Below are 18,256 nucleotides of genomic sequence, written 5' to 3' on the forward strand. Positions count from 1 at the left end.
TGCTCTCCTTTCTCTCCCTCTGTGGTTGCGCTGGGGCTATTACTGAGGAAGGTAAGAGCATGAAGGAAGAATGTAAAGAAGCCAGAATCAGCCCAAATAGTCTTTCCGCCCCTTGTTTTAATTCTCTTCTTATAACTAATTTGCAGAAAACCGATCTATTTTGCCGTGCCTTTAGTATTTTTTTTTTTTTTTTTTTTTTTGTGTAGGTTCTCCCTCCGCCCTTCAACTACTTTACTGCGCACTGGAACTCTTTCATTAGCACCAAATAACGTTTAGCATCAAAGCACGCATAAAATAAATTAAAGCAATTAAACGCAGGAAAAATCAACAATGCAAAACAAAAGGCGAGGAAATTTAAGCACTTGCGCGGGGGAGCATCCTCCGCCGCCCTCTCTCCCTCCCGCCCCTGCCTGTTTATTTACATTGCCAAGCTGCGCTGTAAAGACGCGGATTCCTCCCGCGGAGGCTCCACGTAATTTACTCCACAAATGCGCTGCGCAAGATGCACAGGGGAAAAAAAAAAAAAAAAAAAATGCAGCCAGCTTTGGAAGGACTTGGCGATGGCAGCTTTCCACCTTCTCCCCTTCCTTCCCTCTCTGCCTCTCTGCTTTTTCACCACCCACCACCACTGATGACTTCATGTCCTAAGTGAAGGCGCGCAGGACATCCTTTAGCAGGTTTTAGCGAAAATAAGATGCCACGTCAAGCATCTGCGCGCCCACGTCTATAACACAGATTTGCAGTAAATGCTGCATATACTAATTATGGGAAGCCCATTATTAAAGGCAGCAGCTATTATGGCTTTTACACGCTGAAATTCCCGCTTAGGGAAGGGAAAAGAGAGGGAAATCTCCCTTTTTCCTTGGTGAAATCCCTTGGTGCAATCTCTTTTCAGGAGCGCTCTGTGAATAGTGGGGATGGGGGGGGGGGGGGAATAAAAAAAAAGAAGCCGTTCCAGAAATTTCCCCCCCACACACCGCCTCCTGGACCGCAGTGGCCCGGCTGCCTGCCCCCCAGGCACGGTCCTCTGCGGTCAGAGGGGCAAGCAAGAATTGAGGAGAATTCCATGGAAAAAAGGCAAAACAAGTCACACCGACGCTTGAATACGTTAAAACCAGGGCAGCGTTTACCGGCGGGGTGACCCACCTTGCCGGAGCATCCCCCCCCCCCCCCTCCCCCCCCTCCGCGCTATAGCGGGGGCCGCGGGGGGACCCAGGCGGGGTCCCGGCGGCTCCTTGGGGGTGTTCGGCCGCGGGGAGCCGGGCAGGCACGAACCCCGCCGGCTGCACTCTGCCCAGGGCATGGGCACCCCGACCACGCTTTTATTGCCTTTATTTCCCTCTTTTTTTTTCTTTCTTTCCTGAAATCTGCTAATTGCCCCTTTCAGCAGAAAGAATCCCAGTTGCGTAAAAGAAAGACATCAAAAATCCCACCCGAACCCCACTGTTTTACTGTGCCTTTCCCCATTTAAAAGCCAACCCCAACCCCAAGCTCTTTATTCTGGGGGGGCTATTATTGTTCATAGCCTAACGTGTGAGGCGTTATTCGATTATTTCTCTCCAACACCCCCCCACATACAACCAAGGAGGGGGGGGGGGGAGAAAAATCCCTGAACCCCCTTTCATATTCTTTTATTTTTGTTTAAAAAAAAAGATGGCGGCTAAGAAAAAGACTGCTGTTAAACCGGTCATGAAGAAATGCAATAAATTCCTTGTTGTTTTATGAAAATTTACAACTTTGTGATAGAACTTTATGAGTGGCTGGGTTCTGGGATTGGCCAGAGCCGGTCATGTGGACTGCTAACCGTGAACATGAACTTTTTATTATTTCCCATGTGGTTATATTGCACCATTCTTCTGTCCGCTGCACCTTGGGTCGGATCAGTGTCCTCTATAGGGCTCTCGCCTCTTTACATTTTTTTACTTTTGTGTATAAGCTCGATAGGGCTAAAACAGGGGCGAGGGGAGGGGGGGACGCCTATACACACATCCACACGCACACAGAGACACCCACCTCCGCACACACACATAGGAAGAGAGTTATATGATTTTTTTTTTTTTTTTTTTTTTTTAATTCCTCTGTTAATTTGCCTGCTGATTTGGAATCTCAGTAGTAATGGAGGGGCAGAGGAGATTCTGGACCGAGTGGAGGCTATCATTTTTCAAAGAGGGAAGTTACTCCATTTTCTATGCAAATGACAGAAATGCAAGAAGCTCTCACAAGTCAGAGAGGCAATCGACGGCTATCAGGTTGGGACAATATTTGTCAGCTAACAGATAAGCAAACGCTGTCTCTCTCTCCCTATATATTTTACTTATACCACAGAAATGGACGTCAAAAGGTAAGGGAATAATATCTGTTTTTCTTCATTTAATTTTTTCTTTGAGAAAATGCATTTGTCAAGCTGCCTTTTCTATTCCATTCCCCATCTCCCTCTTCCCTCTAGCCGGGGGGGGGGGGGGGGGGGGGAATAGAAAGAGAAGGGTGGGGTGATGAAGAAGGGAGACACTGGAAGAAATCAAGGGTGGTGGAAATCTGTTTAAGTGAAAATTTCCCCGAAAAAGTGTAGCGTAAAGGTAGAGAAAAAGAGAGAAAGAAGAATGGAAAAAAGGTAAAGAAAGAAATTGAGAGAAGGAAAGAAAGAAATAGAGAAAGAAAATAGGGAAAATATAAGAAAGAAAGAAAGAGAGAAATAAAGAGAGTGAGAAAGAAAGAGAGGAAGAAAATAGGAATTGAAATAAGAAAGAGGAAGAAAAATAAAATAACGGAATAAGAAGGAAAAATAGAGCCTGTAAGGTCACCTGGAGATAGTAGACTTGGAATGAAGGATTTTGCAGTAGCTCGGTGACGGAGGCTTTTAGATACTGCCTTTAAAAAAATGCCAAACCCTTTGTGGGTAGTTGTCGTGTTTTATTTTTTTCCCCCCTCGCAGAATCTCTTGCCAGTTTGCCTGTCTTCAGGCGAGCCGAGTAATTTGGCGAAGTTTGTCTGGAAGCCAGTTGGGTTTTGCGTTGCTCTCCAGGGTCGTTATTATGTGGGTGGTTTCTTCGGAGAGGGCAGTTCGCGGCAGTCCTCGGAAATAAGGTTCTGGAAATTAGTTTATAAAAAAAAAAAAAAAAAAGGGGGGGGGGGAACAAAAAAAGAAAAGAGAAAAAAAAAAAGATAATAAGAATGAAGCCAACCCAGAGCGCAGCGCTCTCATTGTATTTTTTTTTTCCCTCCTCGTGAAACTCCCAAATGAAGCTGACGTTGCGATGCAATAAACCTCCTTGTATTTAATTGCGTTGTGCCGTGTTACCGGGGCTTTACGGCTTTCCCGACCGGAATACCGGCGTGGGCTCAGCCCCACGGCGTGTCGGGGCTTTTCCACACCAGGTTCTGTGCAAACCTCCCTCTCCTCGCCCTGTCTGATACCCTAACGCTTGCCTTCGCGTTTAGGAAAATATTTATCCGGAGATGCCCGTCATTTTAAATGTGTTTTTTTCAAGATTTCAAGGGGGGTGTGCGTGTGTGTGTTTTGAAATATAGTACTAATTGCTACTGTTACAGGGTGATTTTTAAATAAGATAATGTAAGAGCCTGTGTATGTGAAGCGAGATTGACTAAGAGGAGATTCATTACTTAAGCATAAACCATTTTATGACGTGACGATTTATCTCACCTAAACTGACTGTGCCCGAATATTGTGTGGACAAGAGTAAATGATCGCAAGCCGCGGAAATAATAAACAGAAAGTCATTTAAAAAATCTATTTCTTCCCGAACCTGTTACATTTTTCATAAATCACGGGGAAAAAAATTAATGCCGGTTCAAACGCCTGTTCTCCCTTCTCCCTAAGTCTCTACGCGCTCGTGGTGTTTTTTTTTTTTTTTTCTCTTAATAAGAAAAAAATATATAAAAAATTAATGTAATTTAGGAACCTTGCACCAAAACGCTTTTATGCCGATTCTTCCCCATCCTACGTGGGCAACCACTTGTGGAAACCACGCACCTCGGTGCGGGCAGGTCTTTTTAACCATTTCAGCCCGGTGCGGCGTGGGATGACCGCGAAACCTCCGTGCACCCCCGGTGTGTGTGTGTGGAGGGGTGTGTGTGTGTGTGTTGGGGGGGGGGGGGTGGGTGTCCGCGCTGCTCCCGGCTGGTCTCCCCTCCTGCCATTCTCCCTTGCTTGTTTATTTAAAAAAATAAAATAAAAGGGCCTAAAGCGCGGGCGGCCCCCCCGCCACGCCGTCCCCCCGGTGCCGCCGCGCTGCGGGACTCGCCCATTCCCCGCCGTTTGCTGCCATCTACCGTCGGCGGCGGCGGGCGGCGGCTCCCGGGGGGCTCCCCGCAGCCGGTGCCCCGGCGGGGGGGGGGGGGCCCTGCCCCGGCTGCCCTCCCCTCTCCGTGCCCGGGTGCGGTGCCAGGGCGCGCAGCACCCACCACCCCCCCCTCTGCGCCCCGCTGCGGGATGCGCTTGGCCCCTGGGCCCCGGTGCGCTGTTGCCGGGTGTAGATGTGCTTTGAGCTATACGTACGGCCTTAAAGCTCCTGGAGAGGCGTATCTAGGGCGCACTCGCGCATCTATCCGCACTCACAGGGGAGCTGTGGCCATCCCACACGCGCGCGTGGAGCTCTCCATCCCCCCAGCCTATGCCGACACGCGTGGACCGCAGTTGGTGGCATGTGTGCGCGCATCTCTCCGCGCGTGTAAAAGCCTCACGTCTGGCTCTATGCACACCCCAGGGAAGATGAAAGGGAGCTGGCTGGCTCCGCGCACGCGGAGATGTTGTAAAATGCAATAATGACGTCCGAGACGGAGGGGGTTTCAGCTAATCATAAAAGGCAGAGGAGCTGTTATTTATTTATTGCTCGGAGTGGTCATTTCGGTGGGGTCTGGAGAAGATATGTCAAGCCGCGTACACAGAACTGCGGTGGTTGCTGGGGAGGGAGCAGGGAGTAAAGGCAGACGACGAATCACTTTTAAGTTACTGTAGGCTTTGAAGGGACAATGCGTGTCTGTTATTTTAAAAGGTTTCTCTCTCTCCCTCCCTCCCTCTCGCTTTCTCCCTCTCGTTTTCTCCTTCTACCACACAGTTTCCTGGCAACTGTTTACGTCTAGACTAGGGACATTTTCCCGAAGAAATTGAGATGCCCAGGGACCATGGTAAAAAAAAAAAAAAAAGAAAGAAAAAAAAAAAGTTTCTCTCTTTTGACCAGCAACAGCCATGATTAACTTGTTCTATGCTGTAATTCCCAACACCCTCCAGCATTCGCTTTCCGCATTACATGATCCGTCTCGCCTTTTCCTCTCCTTCTCCCTGCTTTCCCAATAATCTTTGACCAGCAGCCCCCCCCCCCCCCCCCCCCCCCCGCCCTTTCCCCTTCCAGGGCTTGCTTTCGCGGAAATACTTCGGTCTGGATGCGTTTTGACTCCCCCAATGTCCCTCTCCCCCTCTGCCCTCCCCTCCTCCCCTCCCCCCCCCCTTTTTTTTTGTTAATAATTAGCTGCACTCTTTAATGGAACAATGGTAGATTATTATTGCTTCTTTTCAAAGATCCCATTAACAAGGTTATTATGCACTGCACTGGAAGTCAGGTAAATTAAACTTAAATTGCTGGAAATTAAGTTTCAGGCGGTTATGCGCGGGGAGAGCGGGTATTTTTTTTACACCTTCAGGGGTCATTGTTTTAAATACTCCAACCCTGGAGCTCTACACGGCTCTGTCGGGGTTTTTTTCCGATGTGATTTTGGGTGTGCATGAGCATTACAGGGGAGGCTTCTCTGCTGCCAATGGCTTTCTATGTCTGACTCCAGGAACAAGGGCTTTTTTCAAGTGTTTTCGTGGTGTTGGCTTGACTTTATGGCTGCAATAAGTCCCTCGGTAGGGAAACCCCCGCTGTGTTCTCACTTCAGAAGGATCGGGAATTCCAGCTCCACATGAAAAAAAGAGAGTTTCATTTTTTATTGGAACCAACTGCACTGAACTTTCTACCAAGTTCTTAGCGGGTTTAGCTTTCACACAAGCAACGCTCTGTTCTGTTTGCATTTCGAAATATTTGGGTGTTGTTTTAATCCCCTCATCTATCTGCCTGGCTCTGCCTGGTGGGGTTGGCGTTTGCTGGCCAGAAAAGCAAAGCGACAAAAAGTGGGACCTTCCTGGGCAGAGAGCTGGGATTGTACATACTGTAAATACTTCTCTTTATCTGTATTTATACCCCGCCAGCTGAGTGATGTCTGTCAGGAGGGGAAAGCCGGCTTCCCACCGCACTGAAACGCCTTATACCACCTTCTGGTGTCTCTCGCAACTTCCCTGCTTTATTGCCTCCTTCTTAGCAAACCCTGCGCCTGGTTTTTGAGGAGATGAGGCCAAAGACTGAATAAAGATGTGCCCGTCGGTGCCCTCAAAGACGGGTCTAACTTAAGGGCTACTGTATAAGCTCGCTTCTGCAGCCGTTATTGCTCTGTGTCTGTGTCCCTCCCGGCTGGGCTGGCGCTAGAGGCGGCCAAAGAAAATATATTCGCAAAATCCGTCTCAGATTTACCTTCGGACTTTAGCGGGGAAGGCAGGAGAGCGTCTGTTAAACAGCTACACTAATAACCCAACATTTTAAATTTTTAAAAATTTAATTTTATGTATTTTTTAAAGCTTTTGAAATGGGAATAGAAACCATCTCTGTGCTAAACATTCAATTCTCTAAGATTTAGTGCGGTTTAAGACCTCTGCTCGTATTTACATGTATGATAGGTGGCAAATCAATTAGACCGCGGGCCTGACCCTCCGGAAGATGAAAACTATGACAGGCGCTGGGTTTTTTCACGTGGGGAACCAAATTTTCTTCCTTTCTTTTCCTCCCCCAAATAGCCATCTGTAGCGTCAGCCTCCTTCTAAGAGGCAAGAGGTATTATTTTTTATCTATAGAGTGTCCAAGATGCAATAAGCGATTAGCAAGCGGCCAGCTTCAATTAGTGCATTTTTATTTTCTTTTAAAATGACGACTGTCAAACTACGTGAAAAGCCTGTTGTAGCCACACAGGTACTAGGATGAGCTGTATTTTACTACAGTAAAACTTGGGGGAGGGGGATGATTTTCCAAACTATTTCGGGGGATTTATTTGCAGAGCGATCACGAGAGGTGAGAGAAAATATTAGAGGAAACATTTTCAGCAGATGTACTCACGCACTGAATTATCAGGACATCCCATGTCTCAGCCCAAAATTTGCATGCGGAGCTGACCATGCCAGATAGTCGCTGGTTTTGCAGAGCCACAAATATTGCGTAACTCTGCTCAAACGTATGAGCTGTTCGGCTCCTGCAGTTAACTTCAGGCTCCCATCCGAGCCTTTTTTTTTTTTTTTTTTCTTCTCTAGTCATCGTTCCCTTTCAATCTCTCATTTTTTTTCTTGCATACCAATAAAGCAGATCTACGTAAGTTTGGGTCCATTCCATACACAAAGGGAAACTCTGCAAGAACAAATATAAGAGATATCAGTCAGAGAGGGGGTGGAGGATGAAAACTACTTCCTTTGCATGTTATTTCCTTGAATTATAAGGATTACGTTTCAGTCGAAATGTTCATTGCAGCCGTGGCATGAAACAATCTTGGCTTTGCTGCTGTAAACATGATGTTTAAAATAAATTAGCTCGTAATAAGATACCAGTTTCGTAGATACTTAAAGCTCCGTCAGAGAGCGCCGCATTGGCAGCTCTACAGACACCATGTAATATATGTAATTCTAGATTTGTGGCACACACATTCACAGATTCAAGTACAGGGGAGTGTGTATTATAAGGCGTGTCGTTTCATCGCATGTAAGACCCGACAGACAGATGGCTACAAATTCGGACAGGAAACAAATCCTTGATAAAACGCGACCGATCGGGGGACAGTCCTGGGGTTAATTTAGGTTGCTTTTTTTTTTTTTTTTTTTTTTTCCCTTTCCCTGTGAGATGGCTCTGATTTTCCCATTTGAAAAAAGGGAAGACGGCGGTCAGAGATCCAACTCTACCTTGAGCAAACAGGGATCTGAAGGGGGGGGGATGCACCAGGTAGAGCAGAGCACATCTCTGGCAAAACCGAGAGGGGCAAACCCCCAGAGCAAAGTGCAGCTTTTAGGGTGACCGGTGGTTGCTTGAGACTTTCGGAACGATCCCTTCCAGCCTTTTAACTTTGCAAAAACAGGTATTTTGCAGTGGGGACGGGCTCAAAGCAGGGATGTAAACCCGCGGGGTCTCTGCGCACCTCCAAGGCAGGAGCCCCATCACACCGCCAGCTTTCCCCTCGTTAAAAAAAAAAAAAAATAAATAAATTTTAAAAAAATCTCGATCGGTAATCAATAAACTCAGCTTTTGACCGTAACCCAAGGCTTCCTTTTAGCCATAAAAGGTCGGGTACAGATTTGGTATTAACAAAAAAACACAAGAGGGCACAATGCGGTACCGGACTCCGGAGGAGATCGGGATTTTCCAAGCGATAAAGAAAATACTTCGATTTTCCATTTATCTCCCGAATATGGAGCTTTTGCAGAAAAATAAAGGAAAAAGATGCAAATTATGAAAAGCGAAGGTTTGGTTCAAGCGACCGCAGCTTTCCTGAACGGGGAGTGCTAATCTATGGTAATTAGACAAACATGAACCGAAATAAGTTGTCAAAACCGATTTCTTCTCCTATAGCAAATCTAAGTGAATCAACCCGGTGGGATCTCCTCCTTGTAAAGTTCACACACACACACAGACAACTTTTTTTTCCTTTTTTTTGGTGTTTTCTTCAACTGTAGCAAAGTACCCAGACATTTCAGGACGATTTGCAAACACTAGGGGGTTAAAGTTTTCCGAATGCGAATAATTAACTTTTTTTCCCCCTACTTACAGCGGGCATTTGTGTACGTTATATGTGTGTAAATATATATATATAGGCGCGCACACCGCCATCCGTGCAGACGGGCTCTCGCCACCCCCGCGCTGAGCTCCGGGGGAGGGGGGGGGGGGACGACACGTTTATTTATTTATGAAGCTCCGAGCGCGCCGGGAATGTTTCTTTCGGCAGATATTATATATTTGGTTAAGGGGGTGCATTTCTGTTGTTTAAAAGGGAGGGAAAAGGGGGTGGATGGTTTGTTCTTGGGGTCCCTGGTGCAATCTCAGCTCCTCATGGGTGCTATTTTGCAACCTCAGGCGCCTGCTATTGGTCAGCCCATGATCAGATGGTTGTATTTCCTTGTGTCCCTCGCTGGCACCACGCCATCTCCCTTCAGCTAAAACCCAATCTCCGATATACTACTAATAGCTAAACCACTTGGACTATAAAACACAACAAATCATAAAGCCGGGAAAGGACGGCGGGCTCCTTCCAATGAGTTCCTATTTTGTCAACTCGACCTTCCCGGTGAGTCTGGCGGCGGGGCAGGAGCCCTTCCTGGGACAGATCCCGCTATATCCCTCGGGCTATGCGGATCCTTTGAGGCACTACCCCAGCACCTATGGAGCCACGGGCGTCCAGGAGAAGGGCTACACCTCCTCTCCTTACTACCAGCAAAGCAACGGAGCCTACAGCCGCAGCTCCGCCTGTGACTATGGGGCCGGCGGGTTTTTCAGGGAGAAGGACCCTGCGTGCGCCCCCCCCAACCTGGACGAGGTGCCCTTCGCCCCCGAGCCGCGCAAGTCGGACTGCGCGCAGAGCAAAACTGTGTTTGGAGAGAGCGAGGAGCAAAAATGTTCCGCCCCGGTTTACCCCTGGATGCAGCGGATGAACTCTTGCAATAGTGAGTTTACTCTTTTACAGAAATAAATACATCAATCTCCTCCCCCCCTTTCTTATTTGTTACTGCCAGAGAGAGAGAGAGCGAGCGAGCGAGGGAAGCAGGAATAAGGCTCACTTTGGAGCCCAAACTTCCAGCGGGGCAGTTAGGCGACACGAGAGGCTCCAACTTGCTCCTGACACGCACCAAAACTTCACGCCGCTGAAGTATTTTCTCCCAGCACCCCCCCAGTTAAAAAGTTGGCCCCGTATTTAAACCCCAAGACAGTATTTCTCGGTCCTCCCCCCCATCCTCGCTTTTTTTTTTTTTTTTTTTTTTTTTTTTTTCACATTCCAGTTTGCGTGTCACTCAGCTACACCGATTTGTCTCTGTCTTTGCCCCACACGCGCAGGGAGATATCTTCTCTAAATCAGATCTGGATGACTTTACACACGCACGGACCCACACCCCCACGCAGCTCCCTCTCTCGCTGGCTACCCGATCTGGAGTTAAATAATATTGAAGTGTTTAAATATTTGAAAGGAGAGGGCTACATTTTTAATGAAACTCGCACATAATGAAAAGTCTGCCTGGGGAGAATCTTTTTCCCCCTGGTGATATATGACTTCTTTAAGTGCTGTTTCCTCAATCAGAAAAAAAAAAGGGGGGAGGGGGGGGGGAAGAGAGAAAAATAATAGAGGCTCACCACCCTCCTTCCCATGTTTAGATGCATTTGTTGCCTTTTAAGTTCCAAATTGATGTCCATTAGCGCAGGGACATAAAGTGTTGTGTCCTCTTTAATGCAGAGTTTGGGCAGATCGATTCACTTCATTATTGCTTAAATGCTCAGATCTATTACAGTTGCCGGTAGGGTGGAAAATAGCGAGGGCGGGCGGGGGGGGTGGGGGGGAGAACACCTTGCGATTTTTCATCCCGGAATAAGATAGATCTTGCCCTGTCTCCCCAGCCCTGCCTGCAGTCTGGCAAGTTCAGCATTAACCCTCCTGCCCGGCTGCCTGCAGCGCGGCTGCGGATCCTCCGCGGGTGCGGCCCGGCCAGGGAGCCTCCCTGCGCGCACGGAGGCGCTCACCGCGGTGGGGTTTATTTTGGGGTTGGCCAAAGGCTTTGGAGGGCAGGGGAGAGGGCACACACCCCTCTGCATACAGCCGCGTTGCGGGGCGTAGCATCCCCGCGGATTATCCGGCATCTCCGCGACACCACTAAACCTCGGGGTTTTCCCCTCTTTTTCCTTTCCTCTCTTTTTTCCCCACCTATTTTTTTCCATTTTTCTCCCCCCTATTTTTTCCCATTTGTTTCCTATTTGTTTCCTTTTTTTTTTTTTTTTTTTTTTTTTTTGCGGGTGTCACAGGTTCCTCCTTCGGGCCCAGCGGCCGCCGAGGCCGCCAAACCTACACCCGCTACCAGACGCTGGAGCTGGAGAAGGAATTTCACTTCAACCGCTACCTGACCCGGCGCCGGCGGATCGAGATCGCCCACTCCCTCTGCCTGACGGAGCGGCAGATCAAAATCTGGTTCCAGAACCGCAGGATGAAGTGGAAAAAAGAGAATAAATTGCTCAACTCCTCGCAACTCAGCGCGGAGGAGGAGGAGGAGAAAACGGCGGAGTGAAAGTATTATTTAAAACACACACAAGAAAAAAAAAAGAAAAAAAAAAGAGAGAGGGAGTGAGTGAGTGTGTGTGAGAGCCGAGAGGATGAGGGGGGTGTGGGCTGCCTGCGAGAACAGGGAAAACCTGCACATTGGTGGGACAAGCCCTCTGCAGCAGCGGCAACAGCTAGAAAGTTTGGGCCACCAATGCCATGGACTCGTGTTCCCAGTGATCTGTCGTGTCCAGAAAAAAAAAAAAAATCAGGCTTCTAGTTGCGTTTTTTATTTTTTTTTTCCTTCCTAGATCTCCCACCCCTCCCACTCTCCCTCCCCTACGAGATATAATAATAATAATAAAAAAGTAAAGACAGAGAGAGAGAAGGGGGAAAAGAAAGGGAAAGAGAAAAGACAAAAAAAAAAAAAAAAAGGACTCCTACCCGTGTTTCTACCCTTGGTGTCACTGTTAGTAATCTGCTAACTCTTGTATTTAATGGAAGTGCTGCAATATATGTCATTTGGGGTGTTTATTGTCTTAATTTTGTAAAAATGTTTCATGCACGGTTGACATAGGGGTTTTTTTCCCGTTTTTCTTTTTTTATTTTTTTCTCCTTTGGTAAATTAATCAAGCCCTGGGGTCTTTGTAATTAGTTTTTTGGTTTTTTTTTTTTTTTTTTTTTTTAAAAGGGAAAATCTACTGAAAGAACGAGTACTACCTAAAAGGATGCAAAAGCAACAACAGCAACAAAAAAAAAGTTATATTTTATTAATTTTTGTACGTGTTGTGTTTGAAGTTTGTCTTAGGTATGAACATGGAATTCTCTAATAAAAACAAAGTCTTCGATCTCACGCACACCACCCTGTCATTTTTATTATTATTATCTTTCCCTTTTCCAGGGGAACTTGCCATTCTTAAGCAGCAGAGAGTTGTAAGAAAGCCTTGCTTCTCTCTGTGTGACAATGTCTTCTAATCTGCAAGGACAAGCAACTCCAAGCACACGGAAGTTACAGTGGAGAGATAAATCTGGTTTTCCCTCTTTTTGTCTAATCTTAAATGGAAGACCTTTCACCAATAGTATTTCCTCGCTGACATTCTGCTTTAGTATCGCTCTTTTTTATTGTTACAGTACAAAGAGTTATGACGAAACGCTCTCCATATACATAATAAATCAAGGAAACAGGCAAAAATATGCTCTCATTTATCTACCAAAGATACCTAACATTTGCCTAGCATCTTTCAAACATCTGGTCCCTTACTTCATATCCCCAAATCAAAGTGAAGTGTATTGCAAAAAAGTCCAGATTTCAAGGGAATTTGCCCTGCGAAACGAGTAGCTTCTCAGCTCCAGGAATACAGCCTCCATCTAAGGGGGGAAAAAAAGGTGGAAAAAAATCTAAACTAAGTCTAACGAGCTCTTTTAAGAGAGTAGATTTTTATTTTCACTTGAAAGCGTTTTCAATGGCTCCTTTTGAGAGGCTGGCTTTGCTCGGGATGGGATGGGGAACGTTTCTGCTCCGTACCAAAGAGGAATCTCGTGCATGCAAATAGCAAACTTTTCCTGGGTTTTGGGAATTAAACGAAAGGAAGTGCTTTTTCTGCTGGGGATTTAGGACTGGAAGCAAGCGACCAGCCCAACCTCTTTCGGATACCGTTTTCTTCAGCTTCACGGGGGGAAAACGCGATGAAACAGTATCTCCTGCCTCCCATCCCCTTTCCCCACTGCCCACAAGAAATACCTATGTATGAATGCATTCCCCCGTGCCACAAGCTGGTTTAATGTCAGTCACTTTTAAAATCAATTCATGCAGAAGCTTCACAGCTGTAGGACATTTACTATTATTGCCACGCTTTTCATTGCCCGTAATTATTATAATTATATGTCACTTTCAATATGGCGCATAATTTCCAATGAGTTGCAGACAAGCATATGAAATTCCTAAACTGCCTTGGAAAAAAAAAAAAAAAAAAAAAAAAAGCGCGAGAAAAGAGAAGAAGGAAAAAAAAAAAAGAAAGTAATGCTTAACAAAGCACATCTCTTTCACAACGTTTTTACCAATTTCAGAGTGCTTTTGCTCCCCAATATTCCTTGCAGGTTAGCAAATGGAAAGGAAAAACCACGCAGCACAATGCTGTGGTCAAAGAGGACGTGAAACGCTGAGGAACAAGAATATCCTAAAAGCAACGTTGTCAACCAGTTCCACCGGGTGGACTTTCCCTCCTTTTCCTTTATTTCCCCCCCCCCCCCACCTCCCCCCCTCCTTTTTTTTTCCCCCTCCAGAATTAAGGTGCGACCGCATCGCTGGCTCCACGCTCAGCGTGGAAGAAACCTCGACTTTTCTGACAAAAACCACGCGAAATAAACCCAAGCAGCCACGCTCCCCCCACCCCGCAGCAGCTTCGCCTTGTGTCTGTGTGTCCCCCCCTTCCAGATATTAAAAGAGAAGACTGCCCGGCCTCACAGCGACCCGACACCTCATCCCTCGCTGCCTCTCAAACTTCCCCGGCGGTGTTACAAAGGAAGAAATTAAGAGTTTAATCAAGAGCTGGGCGAGGAGACCCACGCGGGGAGCGCGGACACGCGAGCCGCGGCGGGATTCCCCCCACCCCTCTTTCATCTCCGCGTTCATTTTTAGGGAGGAAAAGGAAAAGAAAAAGGAGGGTGGGGGTGGGGGGTGGGGGGTGAGGAGCAGAGGCCGGCGGGGGCGGTTTTTTGGGGGTGCGGGGGCCCCCCCGCGCGCTGCGCCGCCCCCGCGCGGCCGGCAGGTGGCGCGCTCCGCCAAGGTGGGGGGCGAGCGCGGCGCCGGCGCGCCCGGGGATTTGGGGCGCCGCGCACCGACTTGGGCCTAAACGACTCCGCGATCGTCATTATTTGTAACCATAGAGCATGAATTACCTCTTGAGGTCATCAGTGAGAATTTACGACTGGTCAACAAAAGCACGTGATTCCCAAACGCACCCCCACCCTCCCCCCATATTTGGCCGCATACATAGCAAAAACGAAGTACAGTGCATTGCTATAATTCATTAATACATCATAAATCGTCAAGCACAGGGTTATAACGACCACGAGCCACAAATCAAGCCCTCCAAAATAACCCAAATGAGCTCTTACTTTGTAAACTCGTTCTCAGGGCGCTACCCAAATGGCCCCGACTATCAGTTACTAAATTATGGGACCAGCAGTTCCATGAACGGTTCTTACAGAGATTCAAGCACCATGCATTCCAGCTCTTATGGCTACAACTACAATGGGATGGACCTTAGCATCAACCGCTCAGCCTCCTCTAGTCACTTTGGGGCTGTGGGGGAGAGCTCCCGCGGTTTCCCTTCTCCAGCTCAGGAGAGCAGGTTTAGACAGGCGTCTAGCTGCTCCTTATCTTCTCCCGACTCCCTGCCCTGCTCCAACAGCGAGAGCCATGGAGGCAAACCCGCCCCGTCCCCCTCCGACCAAGCTACTTCTGCCAGCACCACCAACACAAATTTCACAGAACTAGACGAGACCAGCGCGTCCTCGGGAGCCGACGAGGGCACTCCAATAAGCAGCAGCATCCCCCGAGCGCAGGCAGAGCCCATCGCAACCTCCACCGCAGCAACAGAAGGGCAGGCACCTCAGATATTCCCTTGGATGAGGAAACTTCACATTAGCCATGGTACAGCTACTTCTTTTTCCGTCGTTGTCGTTGTTGTTGTTTATTTTCGCGCCCCCCTCTCTTTTTCTCTTGTGGGTTTTTTCCCCCCTTTTCCCTCCCCACCCCCCCACCCCACTCCCTTTTTTCTCTCCTTCCTTTTATTCGGTGGAGGCGCTTTGATCAGAAACGCAGCTATTTATTGCTTTTGTATTTCTTGCTCTGATCGCTGCTTTAAAGCTGCCTCTGGCGCCTGGGGGTGGGGGGGCGATTTTTATTTTAGTTTCGCTATTCTTGCCGCGAAATGTGCGCTTATTTCGAGCTCTTAGCTCTATGTGGATGGTGGGAGAAGGTAATTTAAAAATTGAGGGAAGGGGGTGTTCCTGGGGGGGGGGGGGGTGGGGGGGAAGGAAAGAATTGACCATTAAAATGGCATTATATGCACAGATGGGTCTCTCAGTCCTTTCCTACTCTTATTTTGCTGGGTGTATTCTTGACAATCTGCTCTTGAGAAAACCAAAATTACGAGGAGATACACGGGGAATAGCGAGCTCCCCCAACACCACCTCCCCCCCCCCCCCCCCCCCCCCCGCCCCGCTTTTTCTCCTGGAGAAAAGAAAGCAGCATTAAACCTGATGCCCTTGCAAACAGCCCCAGAAATACCCAGGCAGAGGCGGAAAAGGGAGATTTCAAGATCTCGCTTCTCCAGTTAAATTACGAATATTGAGTTGCTAATGTCGGTTCTGGAGGGGCCAAGGCTGGGGGGTTTTACACGTGCCCGGGGGTGTGCGAGAAAGAGGAGGGGGAGGCTGTTATTTGGGGCATAAACAGCTTTCCTGACTGCACGAAGAAGGCGAGGTATTTTTTTTTAATTAAAAAAAAAAAAAAAAAGCCTTAAGGATAATAAAAATCCTAGCAGAAAGCCAAAACCCAAACCCCGCTGTTGTCCGTGTTATTCAGACATGACTGGACCAGACGGGAAGAGGGCGAGGACAGCTTACACTCGCTACCAGACCCTGGAGTTGGAGAAGGAATTCCACTTCAATAGATATCTCACCCGCAGGAGGAGAATAGAGATCGCTCACGCTCTCTGCCTCTCCGAGCGCCAGATCAAAATCTGGTTCCAGAACAGGAGGATGAAATGGAAGAAGGATAATAAACTGAAAAGCATGAGCTTAGCCTCGGCGGGCAGCGCCTTTCAGCCATAAATTCTAGAGGAGGAATATCGAGGAAAGAAGAGGAGACGAGGAAGAAATACGTAAATAAATAAATAAAGCGCCGCAGATCTTAGTTTCGGAGTACTGTACAGTGAGGCACCTTCTTTTCGGCATGTTGTTGATATTCTAAAACAACGCGTATGGTACCGTTATCCCAGGACTGAGTTCATGTCGTGTTCTGTTTGTTTTTGGTTTTTAAAATTTTTTTTTAATTAAATTTTATTTCCAGATGCTCCTCATGCTCTTGTTGTTCTTATAAATGTATGTGTCCGTGCTCTCTTGATGCTTTCTGGAAAGCTAGCATGTTTTATGTGAGCCCTTTAAATGTTATAACTTATTTATAAATTGAGAACAGATACGATTGTTTGTTTATTTGTTGGGTTTTTTTTCCCCTTTCCTGAGTTTACTGCTTTTGGGTGAGTTCTCTGCCTAAGCTAAAATCGGGGGTTCTGCACTACAGTCGCAGAAAAAAAAAAAATCTAAAAAACCAAACAAAAATGTAAAAAAAGAAAAAAAAAAAAAAAAAAAAAGAAAAAGCTCTTGTATCTTTCTGTCTTAAAATTGTCCAGTCTGTGTTTTAGTTCAAACTTCAGGCCAGGATTTCTAGTCCCAGGCTAATTCCGAGACGTACTCTTAGACGTGGGTAAACTTCACTATTAAAAAAAAAAAAAAGTATAAAATCGGACCAACAATAGAGTGCTCTAATGTTTGTAAATACTAGAAATATTTCTGATGTGACTAATAGACGGTTTGTAGTGGGCAGAGTGAATGCAATGTTATGTGTAAAAATGGCATCTGTCATGTCTAGCTGCCTGTTAGTACTTTGCCAATAAGCTTTTTGTATTTGTTTGTAGCTTTACTTGAAGTCAAATAAACGTTTCTCCTATTCACAAAGGCTCCCAGTTGCACTTTGTACACAACCTCTGAGACCTGCAGCACAGGCTAAAGCCGGAGAGGTGCCTGGCGTGGGGCTGAGCCTGTGCTGGGAGCTCCCAGCAGAGCTGCAGCCTCTCCTGGGCAGCTCCCGGCTTGCTCCGAAAACACCCGATTTTCCCATCAAACACCCCTCTGGCACCGCACGAGAATAAACCTCAGCCCACCACACTGCCCCAACCGCCGGCTCCCCCAAACCAGCACAGAGCCCGCACCCCACCGCAGCAGACAAACTGGTTTCAAGTCCTTCAAGTTGCAATAACACGGTATAAACGCTCCCCCGGCAGATTTACGTGCATTTCAGGAATTGTCAGCTACATACACACGCACATTTTAAAAGCGAGAGTATTTATATCCACATATATGTCCACGTAAAACTGTGTTCTATAGAATTACAGATCTGTGTGTTTGTATAGATATATTTATTATATATATATATAACACATGTATATATATAACACATTTCTGCGCTAAGCTGTCCTCTCTCCGCTACCTCTCGCCCTCGGTTTATTGTGCTTTCTGCTTTTACCTCCTACTCTCTGGCTCAACATGTAAATAACAGCTCTGTAACTACTGACACTTACTACAACGAGTCATTCTGGCTGCAGATAATTTAACATCATCAAAGATGGCAAATGTTGCCATTTCGCTACCTAGGGAATCTAACAAGGCACGAGATACTCCGGTTTAAAGTCGCTCGATTTGGCAAAACGCCACTGACATCTCTACAATACAGCTTAGGCTTTTTGTTCGTAGCAAGTAAAGTTGGAGCTTAAAACTTACCAAACTTAATCTCCCACTGTTTAGGTACTTCTTAAGTGATTTTGAGAGGGATGTGAAGTGGACTGTCAGATCCCAAACCATTTGCTCGCCTTCCCTTGATTTTTTTTTCCTTTTTTTTTTTTTTTTTTTTTTTTACCAATAGCAAACTATACCAAAAGTGGGTATGACATTTAGATGTCAAATGGATAGGGTTTTATCTAGAAGTTAGATCGTAAAAATCGCCCAGACCTCAGACAGATACCCCTCACTGGCTCTCAAAAGTCACGTGAGGTCCATAAAGTTAGTTTTATGGTTTTGGGGAGTTGACAATGTACAATATATTTCACATTCTCTAGAATGTTAAGTGACACTTTAACTGCTTGGTTTGGCTTGT

At 46.8% G+C, this 18,256-nt stretch overlaps 2 protein-coding genes and 1 long non-coding RNA gene across 3 annotated transcripts; 2 read left to right on the forward strand and 1 right to left on the reverse strand.

Moving 5' to 3' along the window:
- Window positions 1-1,825: 1,825 nt before the first annotated feature.
- On the forward strand, window positions 1,826-12,172 carry HOXB6 (homeobox B6). Its single transcript, XM_074849170.1, has 3 exons — window positions 1,826-2,341; window positions 9,156-9,742; window positions 11,088-12,172. The coding sequence occupies exons 2-3, from the start codon at window positions 9,334-9,336 to the stop codon at window positions 11,345-11,347; spliced, it is 669 nt and encodes a 222-aa protein (XP_074705271.1). The 5' UTR covers window positions 1,826-2,341; window positions 9,156-9,333; the 3' UTR covers window positions 11,348-12,172.
- On the reverse strand, window positions 5,493-18,253 carry LOC141934016 (uncharacterized). The gene is made up of 3 exons (XR_012626258.1): window positions 17,884-18,253; window positions 7,161-7,445; window positions 5,493-5,913 (listed from the first exon to the last, which is right to left on the reverse strand). It is a non-coding gene; the product is annotated as an uncharacterized LOC141934016 (long non-coding RNA).
- Window positions 14,125-17,061, forward strand: HOXB5 (homeobox B5). The gene is made up of 2 exons (XM_074849165.1): window positions 14,125-14,974; window positions 15,911-17,061. The coding sequence occupies exons 1-2, from the start codon at window positions 14,425-14,427 to the stop codon at window positions 16,156-16,158; spliced, it is 798 nt and encodes a 265-aa protein (XP_074705266.1). The 5' UTR covers window positions 14,125-14,424; the 3' UTR covers window positions 16,159-17,061.
- Window positions 18,254-18,256: the final 3 nt, after the last annotated feature.

Source organism: Strix aluco, chromosome 24 (genome assembly GCF_031877795.1).
Source record: "Strix aluco isolate bStrAlu1 chromosome 24, bStrAlu1.hap1, whole genome shotgun sequence".
NCBI lineage: Eukaryota > Metazoa > Chordata > Aves > Strigiformes > Strigidae > Strix > Strix aluco.

Coding starts and splice junctions, on each gene's coding strand:
- HOXB6 (XM_074849170.1), top strand. CDS start 9,334: ATGAGTTCCTATTTTGTCAACTCGACCTTCCCGGTGAGTCTGGCGGCG. Junction 9,743..11,087: donor GCGGATGAACTCTTGCAATA/GTGAGTTTACTC, acceptor CGGGTGTCACAG/GTTCCTCCTTCGGGCCCAGC.
- HOXB5 (XM_074849165.1), top strand. CDS start 14,425: ATGAGCTCTTACTTTGTAAACTCGTTCTCAGGGCGCTACCCAAATGGC. Junction 14,975..15,910: donor GAAACTTCACATTAGCCATG/GTACAGCTACTT, acceptor CGTGTTATTCAG/ACATGACTGGACCAGACGGG.